The 15,758-nt window shown below is 36.2% G+C and overlaps 1 protein-coding gene across 12 annotated transcripts in view; it reads right to left on the bottom strand.

Moving 5' to 3' along the window:
* Nucleotides 1-1,921: 1,921 nt before the first annotated feature.
* LOC123554492 (uncharacterized) overlaps nt 1,922-15,758 on the bottom strand; it is a 105,386-nt gene continuing 91,549 nt past the window's right edge. For 10 of the 12 annotated variants that reach the window (XM_045344791.2, XM_045344704.2, XM_045344730.2 and 7 more), the window contains 2 exons: nt 15,283-15,363; nt 1,922-6,514 (listed from right to left, as the gene is read on the bottom strand). In XM_045344791.2, the coding sequence (XP_045200726.2) occupies nt 6,371-6,514; nt 15,283-15,363 (225 nt within the window). In that variant the 3' untranslated portion in view covers nt 1,922-6,370. Of the gene's footprint in view, nt 6,515-15,282; nt 15,364-15,694; nt 15,740-15,758 lie in introns of those variants that run through there. The other 2 variants (XM_045344760.2, XM_053525260.1) reach the window with 2 other exon arrangements.

Consider the following 15,758-nt stretch of genomic DNA (forward strand, 5'->3'; position numbering starts at 1 on the left):
AAACATCCCCACAAGTTGGTGGTAGAAGACACTGAAAACATCCCCACAAGTCAGTGGTAGAAGACACTGAAAACATCCCCACAAGTCAGTGGTAAAAGACACTGAAAACAAGTCGGTAGCAGAAGACACTGAAAATATTCCCACAAGTCAGTGGTAGAAGACACTGAAAACATCCCCACAAGTTGGTGGTAGAAGACACTGAAAATATCCCCACAAGTCAGTGGTAGAAGACACTGAAAACATCCCCACAAGTAGGTGGTAGAAGACACTGTAAACATCCCCACAAGTCAGTGGTAGAAGACACTGAAAACATCCCCACAAGTCGGTGGTAGAAGACACTGAAAACATCCCCACAAGTCAGTGGTAGAAGACACTGAAAACATCCCCACAAGTCAGTGGTAGAAGACACTGAAAACATCCCCAAAAGTAGGTGGTAGAAGACACTGAAAACATCCCCACAAGTCGGTGGTAGAAGACACTGAAAACATCCCCACAAGTCAGTGGTAGAAGACACTGAAAACATCCCCACAAGTCAGTGGTAGAAGACACTGAAAACATCCCCACAAGTAGGTGGTAGAAGACGCTGTAAACATCCCCAGAAGTTGGTGGTAGAAGACACTGAAAACATCCCCACAAGTCAATGGTAGAAGACACTGAAAACATCCCCACAAGTAGGTGGTAGAAAACACTGAAAACATCCCCACAAGTCAGTGGTAGACGACACTGAAAACATCCCCACAAGTCAGTGGTAGAAGACACTGAAAACATCCCCACAAGTCTGTGGTAAAAGACACTGAAAACATCCCCACAAGACACTGAAAACATCCACACAAGTCGGTGGTAAAAAGACACTGAAAACATCCCCACAAGTCAGTGGTAGAAGACACTGAAAACATCCCCACAAGTCGGTGGTAGAAGACACTGAAAACATCCCCACAAGTCGGTGGTAGAAGACACTGAAAACATCCCCACAAGTCGGTGGTAGAAGACACTGAAAACATCCCCACAAGTCGGTGGTAGAAGACACTGAAAACATCCCCACAAGTCGGTGGTAAAAGACACTGAAAACATCCCCACAAGACACTGAAAACATCCCCACAAGTCAGTGGTAGAAGACACTGAAAACATCCCCACAAGTTGGTGGTAGAAGACACTGAAAACATCCCCACAAGTCAGTGGTAGAAGACACTGAAAACATCCCCACAAGTCAGTGGTAGAAGACACTGAAAACATCCCCACAAGTCGGTGGTAGAAGACACTGAAAACATCCCCACAAGTCAGTGGTAGAAGACACTGAAAACATCCCCACAAGTCGGTGGTAGAAGACACTGAAAACATCCCCACAAGTCAGTGGTAGACGACACTGAAAACATCCCAACAAGTCAGTGGTAGAAGACACTGAAAACATCCCCACAAGTTGGTGGTAGAAGACACTGAAAACATCCCCACAAGTCGGTGGTAGACGACACTGAAAACATCCCCACAAGTCGGTGGTAGAAGACACTAAAAACATCCCCACAAGTCAGTGGTAGAAGACACTGAAAACATCCCCACAAGCCAGTGGTAGAAGACACTGAAAACATCCCCACAAGTCGGTGGTAGAAGACACTGAAAACATCCCCACAAGTCGGTGGTAGAAGACACTGAAAACATCCCCACAAGTCAGTGGTAGAAGACACTGAAAACATCCCCACAAGTCGGTGGTAGAAGACACTGAAAACATCCCCACAAGTCAGTGGTAGAAGACACTGAAAACATCCCCAGAAGTCGGTGGTAGAAGAAAAAAGACTTGAGATGCACGGTCAAAGTGGAGGAAACATTTTTCTTTCTCTTCTTAATTTTTCAAATCAAGCAAGAACAGCTAATACTCCAATGCATCCTTTCCTTTTACTTGAAATGTCAAATAAAAACAAAAGCAGAACTTTGTACATAAATATTTATTTCATTACAAAAACTGTACATGTAGATTAAAATATCACACTTGTTAAAGGATCTGTACTCAATAAGTACAGTTTATATATAAAAGCTATAACAATGTTTTAGGCTTAAGATATATACATGAAGTTTGTCAAATTATATCTTCGTATGACATAATGCAAGATGTTTAGGTCTTGATTTCTTACATACGATATCAAATACTTATGAAAATTCGTTTATTTATTTTTTAAATCTGAATTTCTTCTGTTGTAATACAAATGTTTTAAGAGAAATCAAATAAATGTTCCAACTTCAATAAAGCATTAAACGGAAAAATTCTTTCCAGTGTATAGAAAGCTGTTTCTTTAAATACATTTTACAAGTAATATTGATCAAAATCTAAAATTTCTACTGCTTTTGAAAATGGATGACTACACAAGCTCTGGTTTGGGAATCTAGAAATTATTTTTATTTAAGTCTACCTCTAGTTTGTGAGTAGTTTTCAAAGTTCTGATTATGGAAACTCTGAATTATATTGTTTTAGACTGTTAACTCTTCTAAAACAAAAAGGTGGAACAATGTCAGAAAAATCTACATTGGTGATCTGGAGTTCCTGTGTAGATGATGTAATGTTCCTGTGTAGATGATGTAATAATAAATAATAAAAGTAAGGTATACAGATATCAAATAAATTAAAAGATAATTCATGTTAAAAGGATGGTTAAAGTTTAATAAATATTATAAATAAATAAAAATGAACCATATCACAAGCTAATACAAAATTTCTTGAAAAATGAGACAAACTTTCAAATCATAAACATTGAACAGGACGGAATATTTATTTTTTGTTAACAAACAGACTACACATGTACATTAAATCCATACTACTGTAAACCCATCATGTGTTTACAAGTTTGAAATGGTCAAATTTAACCAGGGTAGTAGATCTGTTAGCAGACTTGTTTATTATTAGAAAAACTGCCACAGCATTTAAAAGAAAATAAATAAAAGGCCCTGATAACTGTTATCTTTTTGTGTGACTAAAATTTGGAAAAATTTGGGAAGTGTTATTACACATAGTTTAAACTATGCATCAGTTGTAAATTATTCCCTTTAAAGTAAGAGGGCTAGTACAAGGACTGTTTTAAGCTCACCAGGGCACGAAGTGTTCAGGGTGACCTATTGTGACCGGTCATTGTCCATCTTCGTCCGTCGTCTGTCAACATTTCCCTTGTTAACATTCTAGAAGCCACAGTTGTGACCCAATCTTTATGAACCTTGGTCAGAATGTTTGTCTTGATGATCTCTAGTTCAAGCTTGAAACTGGGTCATGTAGGGTCAAAAACTAGGTCAGTAGGCCAGATCAAAGGAAAATCTTGTTAACACTAGACTCCTCAGTTTAAGTTTGAAACTCGTGAGGATTGGTCAGAATGTTCGTCTTGATGACCACTAGGTCAAGTTCGAATCTGGGTCATGTTCGGTCAAAAACTAGGTCATCTGGTCAAATCAAAGGTATTTTTATTATTATAATACCAGATTTATTTAGCGCCCTTAGATAAAGGTTGTTAACACTCTAGAGGCCACATTTACGACATTATCTTCATGATACTTGGTCAGAATGTTTATCTTGATGATCTTCAGGCCAAGTTCGAAATTTGGTCATGTTGGATCAAAAACTAGGTCACTAGGCCAGATCAAAGGAAAATCTTGTTAACACTCTAGGGACCACATTTTAAGTTTGAAACTCATGAGAATTGGTCAGAATGTTTGTCTTGATGACCTCTATGTCAAGTTAGAATCTGGTTAGAAACTAGGTCATTCGATCGAATCAAAGGAAAAGCTTGTTAACACTCTAGGGGCCACATTTATGACCCTATCTTCATGAGACTTGGTCAGAATGTTCGCATCTTGATCATTTAAGGTCTAAAACTAGGTTACCTGATCAAATCAAAGGAAAAGTTTGTTAACACTCTAGAGGCCACATTTATGACCCTATCTTCATGAAACTTGGTGAGAATGTTTATCTTAATGATCTCTAAGCCAAGTTCAAAACTGGGCCATGAGGGGTCAAAAAAAAAAGGTCACACGCTCAAATCAAAGGAAAGCTTGTTAACACTGTAGAGGCCACATTTCTGACCCTGTCTTCATGAAACTTGGTCAGAATGTTTATCTTGATGATTCCAAGGCCAAGTTTGAATCTGCTGATGTGGATTCAAAAACTTGGTCACCCGCTCAAATCAAAGGAAAAGCTTATTAACACTCTAGAGGCCACACTTATGACCCTATCTTCATGAAACTCAGTCAGAATGTTTATCTTGATGATTCCAACTTGGTCATGTGGGGGTCAAAAACTAGCTCACCCACTAAAATCAATGGAATGTTTGTTAACATTCTAGAGGCCACATTTATGACCCTATCTTCATGAAAGTTGATCAGAATGTTTATCTTGATGATCTCCAGGTCAAGTTTGAATATGGGTCATGTGGACAGTGGGATCAAAAACTAGGTCACATGCTCAAATCACATGAAAAGCTTGTTAACATTGTAGAGGCCACATTTATGATCCTATCTTCATTAAACTTGGTCAGAATGTTTATCTTGAATATCTCTATGCCATGTTTGAATCTAGGTCATTCTGGGGTCAAAAACTAGGTCACCCGGTCAAATCAAAGGAAAAGCCTGTTAACACTCTAAAGGCTCAGGTGAGCAATCCAGGGTCATCATGACCCTCTTGTTTATGAAATTACCAAAAATGTTAAATAAACAAAACTTTATCCCTCAAACAGTAAAAGGCAATGCATACACTTCAAATACCATAGTCAAGATCACCGTGGATTTAAGAACTGAAAAGTCTAAAGTGCCTTGAATGTAAACCTATTATTTTGAAACAACCAACTCTTCAGGTTTTTAAAATGAAGGCATAAGAAAATTAATATCCCAGTCACTGAAATACTCGGAATAATAATAACATACAAGACATGGACCAACCTTAAAATTTAATTTTAGGAAACAAAAGTTTTTTTTTTAAATGTAATAAAAATCTTAAAAACAAAAAGCGCAAGTCATGGACGGAAAATAGAAGTAAATTTGACAATTGCTGAATAAAGCTGCATTAAAAACAATGCAAAAATAAATATCATTCTGAAAATCACAGAGGACAAAAATAAACTAAATGCATTCTATAAAATGGCATGTAAACATGGCAAAATAGCATTTTGATTTCCACATTATCACTGATAGAAGTGCAACGATTCTCTAAATGAATATCTGAATAACAGTATATGGCTTAAACAGATTTTCACTGTATCTCTCATATGTATGGTGCTAAAATCTAAATGCACAAAGTTTATATATGTCATATTCTGGAATATTTTGTATGGTCAATGATTGGTTTACTACTGAAAGGCCTAAACTGAACATATCAAAAACCAGAAAAGATAAACTGTAAAGTATGTAAAACGGTGGATATTACACAAACCAAAATACAACCACACATTTTTTGTACAATCAAATATTGGACTATGCCAAAATAACACCATGTTCAGTACTGGTATTTAATATTATTCACATGTATATTTTTCGTGAACAGTAAAAAAAAAAATTCAATGTCTCTACCTCAGCTACCAGTATATTTAAAATGCTTAGTGATGTTTTAAAGTTCTGGTATTTTGGGTAGTGAATTTCTATTGGTCTTTAACTGAGAAATGTCCATAAAGATATTATGCAAGCAACTTTATATAGGTAAATAGCTATACATAGCTAATGTTTTCCTGTTTATATATATGCACCGACTTTAAATAAAATTTGTATTGTACTGTACTTTATTGTTCTAACTTTATAAATGAATTTTTATCTTCAAAGCGACTCCTTCACACTTTTTAGGCTAAAGGTTTTACTTGAAAAAATAAAATGTGGATGTGAAAGTAACCAGTAACTTATTGACACATGAATATATCCAAATAAGTTACCTGAAATATTGAACAGATGGGAGTAAAAGGGTAACATCAACATTCTTACCAATATCTAACACTTCTTTTCACTCACTGTAACACTTTTCAGTGTCATGTATACATTATATACCAACTTGGTAGAAATAAACATGCTGAAAAATTTTGCTCCAACTGTGGGCAAGTAGCTTAAAGCAAGAAAATACATGATTTTTATGGCTGATAGTGATTTAAACTTGATCTGAAATCCAAATTCAAAATCTGTCTACTGATACCGAACTATATGGAATATCTACCTATTGTTGGAGTCCCTGATTATTGTCATGAATTAAGTACACATGAAACTGGCTCTAAAAATGTTTACTGAAGCTCTTCATTTTCTCTCTACCATACTGACAACTTGAAGTCTTTTTCTTCTCGGCAGCATGGCTACCCTGCCATCTCTCTACCATACTGACAACTTGAAGTCTTTTTCTTCTTGGCAGCATGGCTACCCTGCCATCTCTCTACCATACAGATGATCCAAATTCTTTTCCTCGTCGCATCACTGCCAGCTCTCCGCTTACTGTATCCATCATTTTGTGCGTTAATTCATCAATCTCACTGACCAATCGTAAAGATCGATTCAAATCATCTTCGCCTGCTGCAGACTGTAATAAACAGAATGACTGTTTAAACTGATATTTTATGACAAATCTATACTAAACAGCAGGCATCTTAATTTAGTAATCTTTATAACGTCTGGTCACAACTTTGGTACAGCTAGACATTATGCAAAACTTAAATTTAACATGATTCTGGTATCTTCCTATTTTGCAAATTAATTTTTATGCCCCCGAAGGGTGGCATATTAGTTTTCAACTGTCCATCCGTTCGTTAGTTAGTTAGTTTGTCACGTTAACTTTTTGCATGAAGGCACTTTACTCGCGAACCACTGCACCCAGGACCTTCAAACTTCATATGCTGATAGTACTTATTGAGTACACCATCCCTACTGACTTTGGGGTCACCAGGTCAAAGGACAAGGTCACAGGGGCCAACGTTAACTTTCTGCATGAAGGCATTTTACTCGCGAACCACTACACCCAGGAATTTCAAACTTCACATGCTGATAGTACTTACTGAGTATACCACCCCTATTGACTTCGGGGTCACCAGGTCAAAGGTCAAGGTCACAGGGGCCAATGTTAACTTTTTGCATGAAGGCAATTTACTCGCGAACCACTGCACCCAGGACCTTCAAACTTCACATGCTGATAGTACTTATTGAGTACACCACCCCTACTGACTTTGGGGTCACCAGGTCAAAGGTCAAGGTCACAGGGGCCAACGTTAACTTTTTGCGTGAAGGCACTTTACTCGCGAACCACTGCACCCAGGATCTTCAAACTTCACATGCTGATAGTACTTATTGAGTACACCACCCCTACTGACTTTGGGGTCAAAGGTCAAGGTCACAACGTTAACTTTTTGCATGAAGGCACTTTACTCGCAAACCACTTCACCAAGGACCTTCAATCTTCACATGTTGATAGTACTTATTGAGTACACCACCCCTACTGACTTTGGGGTCAAAGGTCAAGGTCACAGGGGACAAAGTTAACTTTTTGCATGAAGGCACTTTACTCGCGAACCACTTCACCAAGGACCTTCAATCTTCACATGTTGATAGTACTTATTGAGTACACCACCCCTACTGACTTTGGGGTCACCAGGTCAAAGGTCAAGGTGCTGCGGGGGCATTTGTCACCATTAGTGACAGCTCTTGTTTTCTCTTATTGTTTAAAAGTCAAAGAAATCCAGAACAGAACACCAAAAGCCATCTGACAAATTATGAATTCATATATGTTATGTATAATTACATATCAAGACGTCCTGATGTAAATAAATATTTTTCTATCTTAAACTGAATGTTTTTACTGTAAATAAGAGTTTTTCTAAGCAGCTTTAAAAATGGCTAAGAATTCTGCTAAATACATTCACTACTAACGAAATTTACTAAATGATTACATTCCAAGATTAAAATAAGGTGAGATTAGCTGATCAGTACAAATTATTCACATTATAACTAGTAAGAAATGAACATCATAGATATACTGTCAGAACAATGTTCATTTGATTGATGTATTAGCTCTGTACAAAGAAATGCTGTTAAAATGTCAACAAAATTAGCAAAATGTATGAAAAATGCTTCAACTTTTTTAAATGAAGATGATTTTCATGAGTGTACCAACATGTAGCAAGGTATGAAACCAGTATAAGTAGTTTATGGACTAGCCTTTAGCTAATTCTGTCTTTGCGAACAGTGCAGACCATGATCAGTATGTGCAGGCTATCCGTGCAGGCTGATCATGGTCTGAACTGTTCTCTATTCAGTCAGTAAACTTTCAGTGAACACCCCTCGGATTATTAAATGGTACTGCCCAAATTGAATGTTTGACCATTTTAGAAATTAAGAGAGTATTGGTTAAACAAGAGGGCCATGAAGGCCCTGTATCGCTCACCTGACCTACTGACCTAAAGATCATCAAAATAAACATTCTGTCCAAGGTTCATTAAGATATGGTCATAAATGTTGTCTCTAAAGTGTTAACTAGCTTTTCCTCTGATTTGACCCGGTGACCTAGTTTTTGACCCCACATGACCCAGATTCGAATTTGACCTATAGATCATTAAGATTAACATTCTGACTAAGTTTCATGAAGATAAAGTTATAAATGTGGTCTCTAGAGTGTTAACAAGCTTTTCCTTTGAATTAACTTCAAAAACAAGAAAGTAGGTCAGTAGGTCACGATTTAAAATATTAAGGAAGTAGGTCAGTAGGTCACATTCATGGTCACTGAAAGTCAGTGTTAAGATCGGTGTGCAAAACTGTATATGTCATCCAAATTTCAAGGCTGTACCTTAAAAAACAAGAAAGTAGGTCAGTAGGTCAAGGTCACAGTCAAGTAACCCCTAATTACTTGGGGCCATCAGATAATTATAATTAAACAGTCTAGGCAATATGATCAGATAATTTTTGAAGTATTTTTTGCTATATAACTCATACACAAGTGACCCCGAGGGCGGGGCCTCTTTTCACCCCAGGGGCATAATTTGACAATCTTGTTAGAGAACCACTAGGCAATGCTACATACCACATATCAAAGGCCTAGGCCTTGAACTTTCAGACAAGAAGATTTTTAAAGTTTTTTCCTATATAAGTCTATATAAAACTTGGGACACCCAGGGCAGGGCCTCTTTTCATCCCAGGGGCATAATTTGAATAATTTTGGTAGAGGACCACTAGGCAATGCAACCTACCAAATATCAAAATCCTAGGCCTTGCAGTTTCAGGCAAGAAAATTTTTAAAGTTTTTTCCTATATAAGTCTATGTAAAACTTGGGACCCCCGGGGCTGGGCCTCTTTTCACCACAGGGTAATAATTTGAACAATCTTGGTAGAGGACCACAAGGCAATGCTACATACCAAATATTAAAGGCCTAGGTCTTGTGGTTTCAGACAAGAAGACTTTTAAAGTTTTTTCCTATATAAGTCTATGACAAACTTGGGACCCCCCGGGGCGGGGCCTCTTTTCACCCCAGGGGCACAATTTGAACAATCTTCATAGAGGACCATTAGATGATGCCACATGCCAAATATCGAGGCTCTACGCCTTGCGGTTTTGGACAAGAAGATTTTTTAAGTTTTTCCTTTCGGTTGCCATGGCAACCAGAGTTCAGTATGGAATTCAATTCTTTGAACAATTCACATCCCTGTGAAGTTTCATTAAAATTGGCCTGGTGGTTTAGGAGGAGATGTTGTTTAAAGGAAAGTGTGGACGGATGGACGGACGCCGGATGGTGAGCGATCACAATAGCTCACCCCGAGCACTTTGTGCTCAGGTGAGCTAATAAAAGCTTAGTGTATATGCAGATACTGCTGTTGTGTTTAAAGACAAGCTATCACTTTTATAACTTTAGAATGAAACTTCATCGCATTTTATTTTCCTTGGGCAATCTAGCATCAATTTGTAATTTATGTATCTGAATAATAGTTTGATTATTAGAGAATTCTTAACATATAATACAGAGATAATTTCACACTAAGGTTTGTAAATCCTGTCTATTATATATATACAATTTCACACTAAGGTATTGTCCGTAAGTACTGACCTGGCACTCATGAATATTCCGTGTGTTTCCGTAAATAAATTTGCGGTTTCCGAACCTAAATAACGATACAGTATAACTATTAAAAACTGAACAATTAATATGAGCTGTGCCATGAGGAAACCAACAATGTGCGTTTGCGACCAGCATGGATTCCGACCAGCCTTCCCATCCGCGCAGTCTGGTCAGGATCCATGTTATTCGCTAACAGTTTCTCTAATTGCAATAGGCTTTGAAGGCGAACAGCATGAATCCTGACCAGACTGCGCGGATGCGCAGGTTGGTCTGGATCCATGCTGGTTGCAAACGCACTATGTTGGTTTTCTCATGGCGCAGCTCATATCTTCATTTGGCATGTGCAGATTAAGCTGTGCGGAGAAAGCGTTTAGGTGCTTATCTCGGGGTTGTGGGTTCGAGTCCTCTGATTTTACATATCATTTTTTAATCCATCTATAGACTTAACAGATGGGTAATTTGTCACACTTATCATGATTTATTTTTCATTTATTGAAAGAAATACTGTATTATTCAAAATTTCTCTATGTACATGTCAGTAAACTGTGTTATAAAATGTTGACTTAAATCTTCAGGGCTGGATATGCGACCGTTCAATCAACGGACTTTTCAAGGAATTGGTGTCAGCTCACGAAAAAAATGAGATGTTTCATAAAATTTTTGGAATACAGTGTAACTTCCGAAAACCAGACCTTCTAAAAACCGGAAACCTTTGAAAACCGCACGGAACTTAAAGTCCCATTTTTTTCTATTCTTAATTCAATATATTTTTAACTTCTGAAAACCGGAACTTCTGAATTCTGAAAACCGGACGATTTTTGAAGGACCGTTTAAAATTTAACACTAAAGTTGACTTCCGAAAACCGAACAGCAAAATATTTGCTGGATTAAATGTGTCACCTGTCTTTAACATGTTGTTAATCCAAAAACGCCCGTGGTAAGTTGTCAACATGTTCTTTTGTTAATCTATTAGCTGCGCGCGTTTATTTTGACACGTGTTATAATCACAATGATCATTTGATGCAAAGTGAAATGATAATCGACAATTACATTAATTTGTTTTCAGTTTATGAAAACGTGATGAATTAAATATCTTACATGTGGAAAAATTTCTTATTGTTTGAATGAAAGAAAGTTTCATGTTTTAAGTGATTTACTTAAATTGATTAAACTATGCATTATCAACAACAATTAAATATTGACAAACTCGGAACTTCAAAGATGGTAAAATATTATTATTATTAATATTCTGTATATAAAAATGAAAATTTATCATACATCCTTGATTATCCTTAATGTTTGTATCAATTAATCAATTCATAAATTATTTAATTATTGATAATAAATTAATTAATTACTTTATAACTTGTACAATTATAAAGGATAATAATCCCTTCATCCTACGTGTAAGAAAACATAACTCTAGTGCACCGTGTCCACTTTGACTGCAAACTTTCAAACTTCTGAATTCCGGAAACTTCCAAATACCGAACTTTTAGGTTGGTCCGGAGGTCGTTCGGTTTTCGGAAGTTACACTGTATCAGTAATACTGATATAATTACATAACACTGAAGTAACAAGAGCTCACAGAACATGAAATGCCCCCCTTGATGCATTCAGTAATTGCACACGGAACAGAAATTATTTGGTCATTGTACACAAAAGTTCTACTGTTCTGGGTCAATGTGACCTTGACCTTTGACCTATTGGCCTCAAAATCAATAGGGGTCATCTGCTGTCATATAACCTCCATCAACTTCTGATCCTAGACCCAAGCTTCTCACTTATCGTTCAGAATAGTTTAACTGTTCTGGGTCATTTACGACTTGTCCAAATCATAGGGTCATGTGCTGCTCAGACATTATCATTCATGACAGAAGCTTTCTTATATGTCTTGAACCGTTTACTGTTCTGGGTCACTGTGACCTTGACCTTTGACCTACTTACCTCAAAATCAATAGGGTTATCTGCTGATCATGATCAACTTCCATATCAAGTTTTGTGATCCTAGGCCCAAGCGTTCTTGAGTTATCATCAGGAAACCGTTTATCTGTTCTGGGTCACTGTGACCTTGACCTTTACCCTACTGATCTCAAAATCAATAGGGGTCATCTGCTGGTTATGACCAACCTCTCTATCAACTTTCATGATCCTAGGCCTAAGCGTTCTTGAGTTATCATCCAGAAATGGATTGGTCTACATACCGACCCTGTGTAGAAGGGGGGCATAAAAAGATAGTTTGAATTGAACTCAAACTCACGGTATTGTGCATAAAAGTCGCAGAGCTTACCACAACGCCACAGTGCCATTAGTTACCTATATCGATTATTTTGATTAACTGAGATATTTTACTGATACAAATATGGCATAAAATACCAAAAGCGCACGAAAATATTGGCAAAGATTAATGAGTGCCAGGTCAATACATATGGACAATACAACTCGTTTAAATGGGTCAGCCGTTTTGTTGTACTTATAAAATAGACTGGCCCCGTTTATAGGTTGGTCAGGGCAACGATATGTACAGTATTGTATTTTGCTATCAAAATATTTCTATAAAATGCTTCTTCCTCTTCTGTTTGGATCCGTCCATGTTTACAAACACGATTGTGTATTTTATGGACTGTATGTTACTCTCATCTATTTGTTTGATAGGGTTTATAGGTAATGTTATTTTTCAACAGTATAGGTGACCTAAAATCATGTGACTGATTCCGTACCTCTACAAAATTTGTACTCTACAGTAAACTATAACTTTTTAAAGACACTGACCTCCAGGTTTTAGCTAAAAATGATCTTTCTTTCAAATTGAAGTATGGTCATATTATGAACATTAGAAAATGAGTTTTTGTTTTTAAACTATCTTAAAAATGCCAAATCAAGAAAAAAGAAAGATGCCCGCATCGGGAAACGACCTGGGCCACCGCAGCAATAAAAACTTTTCTGCTCTCTTTACAAATACCGCCACTGAGAAATGTGTATAGAAAGACAGTTAAATATAGATATTTACAATTACAGCAGGGTACCTCGAGTGAAGCGTTTCGATTTTCATTGTGAAAATTAGTAAAAACTACTGATTCTCATGTGTTTCCATAACATATAGTCTGTCAGTAATTAAGTTCCAAAGCATTCTTAAGAAATATAGCATTAATTTCTTGATACCTAACTCTTTTTTTTGTTGTTGTTGTTGTACGTTCTGGAGGCCAGTACCTTTAACACAAACTTTTCAGTTCAAATAGTTTACTTCAGATGTAATGTCTCTTGTCAGAGTGACTCTGGGAATGTCTTCCTCACCCAAGGATCAGTCTCATGACCTTTTGTTTGGTTGTCTTGTGTACCTCATACTGAGCTAACTGAGCAGTTTACAGTTACCTACACCACATTAGATGGCATGGTTGAAGACTAATTATTAGTATATGGGTTTTTCTTATCTACTTTTATCCACCAGCTATAAACTAACCATTTGTGAATATCTTACAACCAAGAACTTATGACTTGTATTTGGCAAGAGAAATGACAGTAAAACTGCTACAAGGCCTAATGCATTATATATCACTATACAGTTTGGGTTCACCTGCATTCTGGAAACTTACATTTTCTTCAGAGTCAGTTAAAGACTGAAAATATCTGATAATATCTGCCTTCATTTCATCCTGAAATGTTTTACAGCATTTCTGTACACACAAAATTCTTTGACAAAGACAGGATTTATGCCAAGTTTTGAAAGTATGACTGTCTACATCATGCAAATGCAATAAATAACAGGAATATTTCTTCGAAGAGCAAAAGTAACTGCCTTAACGTAACATGATCAGAAATTATTCAGGGTTTTCATCCTTATTTGTATGTCTTGTTTCTTGTCTATACAATATCATGTATATAAATGTAGTCTTTGTTTTCACTGTCTATAGTTTTCCCACTTTACTGTCCAACTCGACAATTTTCTTGTTTTATTGCATTTTCACAATTAAAACTTCTTGATTTATTTGGCAGTGAAGGTTGATTTGTGTGCTCTGTTCCCACCTCCCTCCTCTTTCATCATCTACAGTTAAAACTTCAGATCTATCTGTTGTTCTTACTTTTATTCTATGAAGTGTCATTTGTATTCAGATGCCATGTGTACAGATGTTTTATTGTTTAGACAAGAATTTTCATTCTAATATGGTTGTTTCTGTTAACCCTTATCATGCTGGACACAACTGATTCTGCTTTTGTGACCAGTGTAGATCATGATCAGCCTGCACATCTGTTCGCCATTCAGTCAGTATCTTTTTGGTATGCACCCCTTTTAACAGTTAATGGCACTGTCCATATTGAAAGATGGAAAAGTTCATTATAGAAATTTAGCAGGGTAAGGGTTAAAACACGCTTACACTAAAATGACATCATGTTAACATGCAATGGCGTCAATCTTTTTGTTGCAACCAAGAAAGAGCGCTACTTTATTTTATCTACTGTTTTAGATTAAGGGCATACTAGAATCGAAATAACATATAGCAAAATCGTGTTTCACCTAAATTAATACACTCAAAATCGGTTATACGTCAACAGAATAATTCACTCCGGCTACACCCTCATGAAATTATTCTGCGGACATATAACCTCTTTCCATGTATTAATAACTGGACAACACATTTTTTCTATACAGTATTTCTTAATTGATGTTTGTATTTAAATACTTTAATTAGTCTTATTCAGAAACTGATGATCCAACTTTCCATGATGGACAATTAACTACAGCGCTGTGTCAATGCATTGAATAAATTGAAATTTCATGTTATTGTATTGCTGCCAAATACTAACGCATGTCACCTAATACTTTTTGTTGTTCTCGTAGTGTCAGTGAATAATTAATTTACTCACAAGGAAAAGCGAGTGAAAAGTATTATCTCCCCAATTTCATCTCCTGATTTAAAGACAAAGGTCAAATGAAGGTACACATGTACAGAAAAAGATAATGTTAAATTCAAACATAAGCCAATTTGTCTTGGGCAATAACATTTTAAAGGCTAGGAGAATTTTACACACATTCTGGGCTTTTATTTTAGTATCTTCAATTTTATGGTGGTCATAACAACTTCAAACACAAACCAGTTCTAGCAAATGATAATGGATTATTTTGTCGATAATTAAACGTGTTTATGTTTTTATCATCTATTAGCAATAAAACACAAACGTGAAACATTCAATCAAAATCTAGAATAGCAATCTCAAAACTGTGCAAATTAGAGTTATCTCCCTTTATGCTTACAATCTTTTCTTCAGGGGAATGGTTGCCCCCCTTTAATTCCTCAGCAGGTTCTTGGACATTTGGTTGAGATTTAGATTTTTTCTATATAGACACATAACAGTTGGATAAAAATTGTGCACACTTTTGGCTTCCATTATTTCTAAACAAAAATTCTTTTAAGACATACAAAGCTGACATACATATTTTATAAGTTTTCTGAATGCAAACTATAACAAATGTATTTTGCATTTACATTTGATTAGTGCTGTAATTTTACTTCAATTAACAAAACACTGACTTTTCAAGCTTAAGGTTAGAAGCTATGTTTTTACATTTTTCTGTTATTTCTATTTTTATCTATTTCAATTGTACACTTACACAAATACACCACAACAACAAGATTTTATAAAACCTATCCAGTTATATTACATAATTGTTATAAGATTATTTACAATAAAACTTGCTTTTTCGATGATTTCTAAAGTAAAGAAGTTTGT

Source organism: Mercenaria mercenaria, chromosome 15, assembly GCF_021730395.1.
Source record: "Mercenaria mercenaria strain notata chromosome 15, MADL_Memer_1, whole genome shotgun sequence".
NCBI classification, from domain to species: Eukaryota; Metazoa; Mollusca; class Bivalvia; order Venerida; family Veneridae; genus Mercenaria; species Mercenaria mercenaria.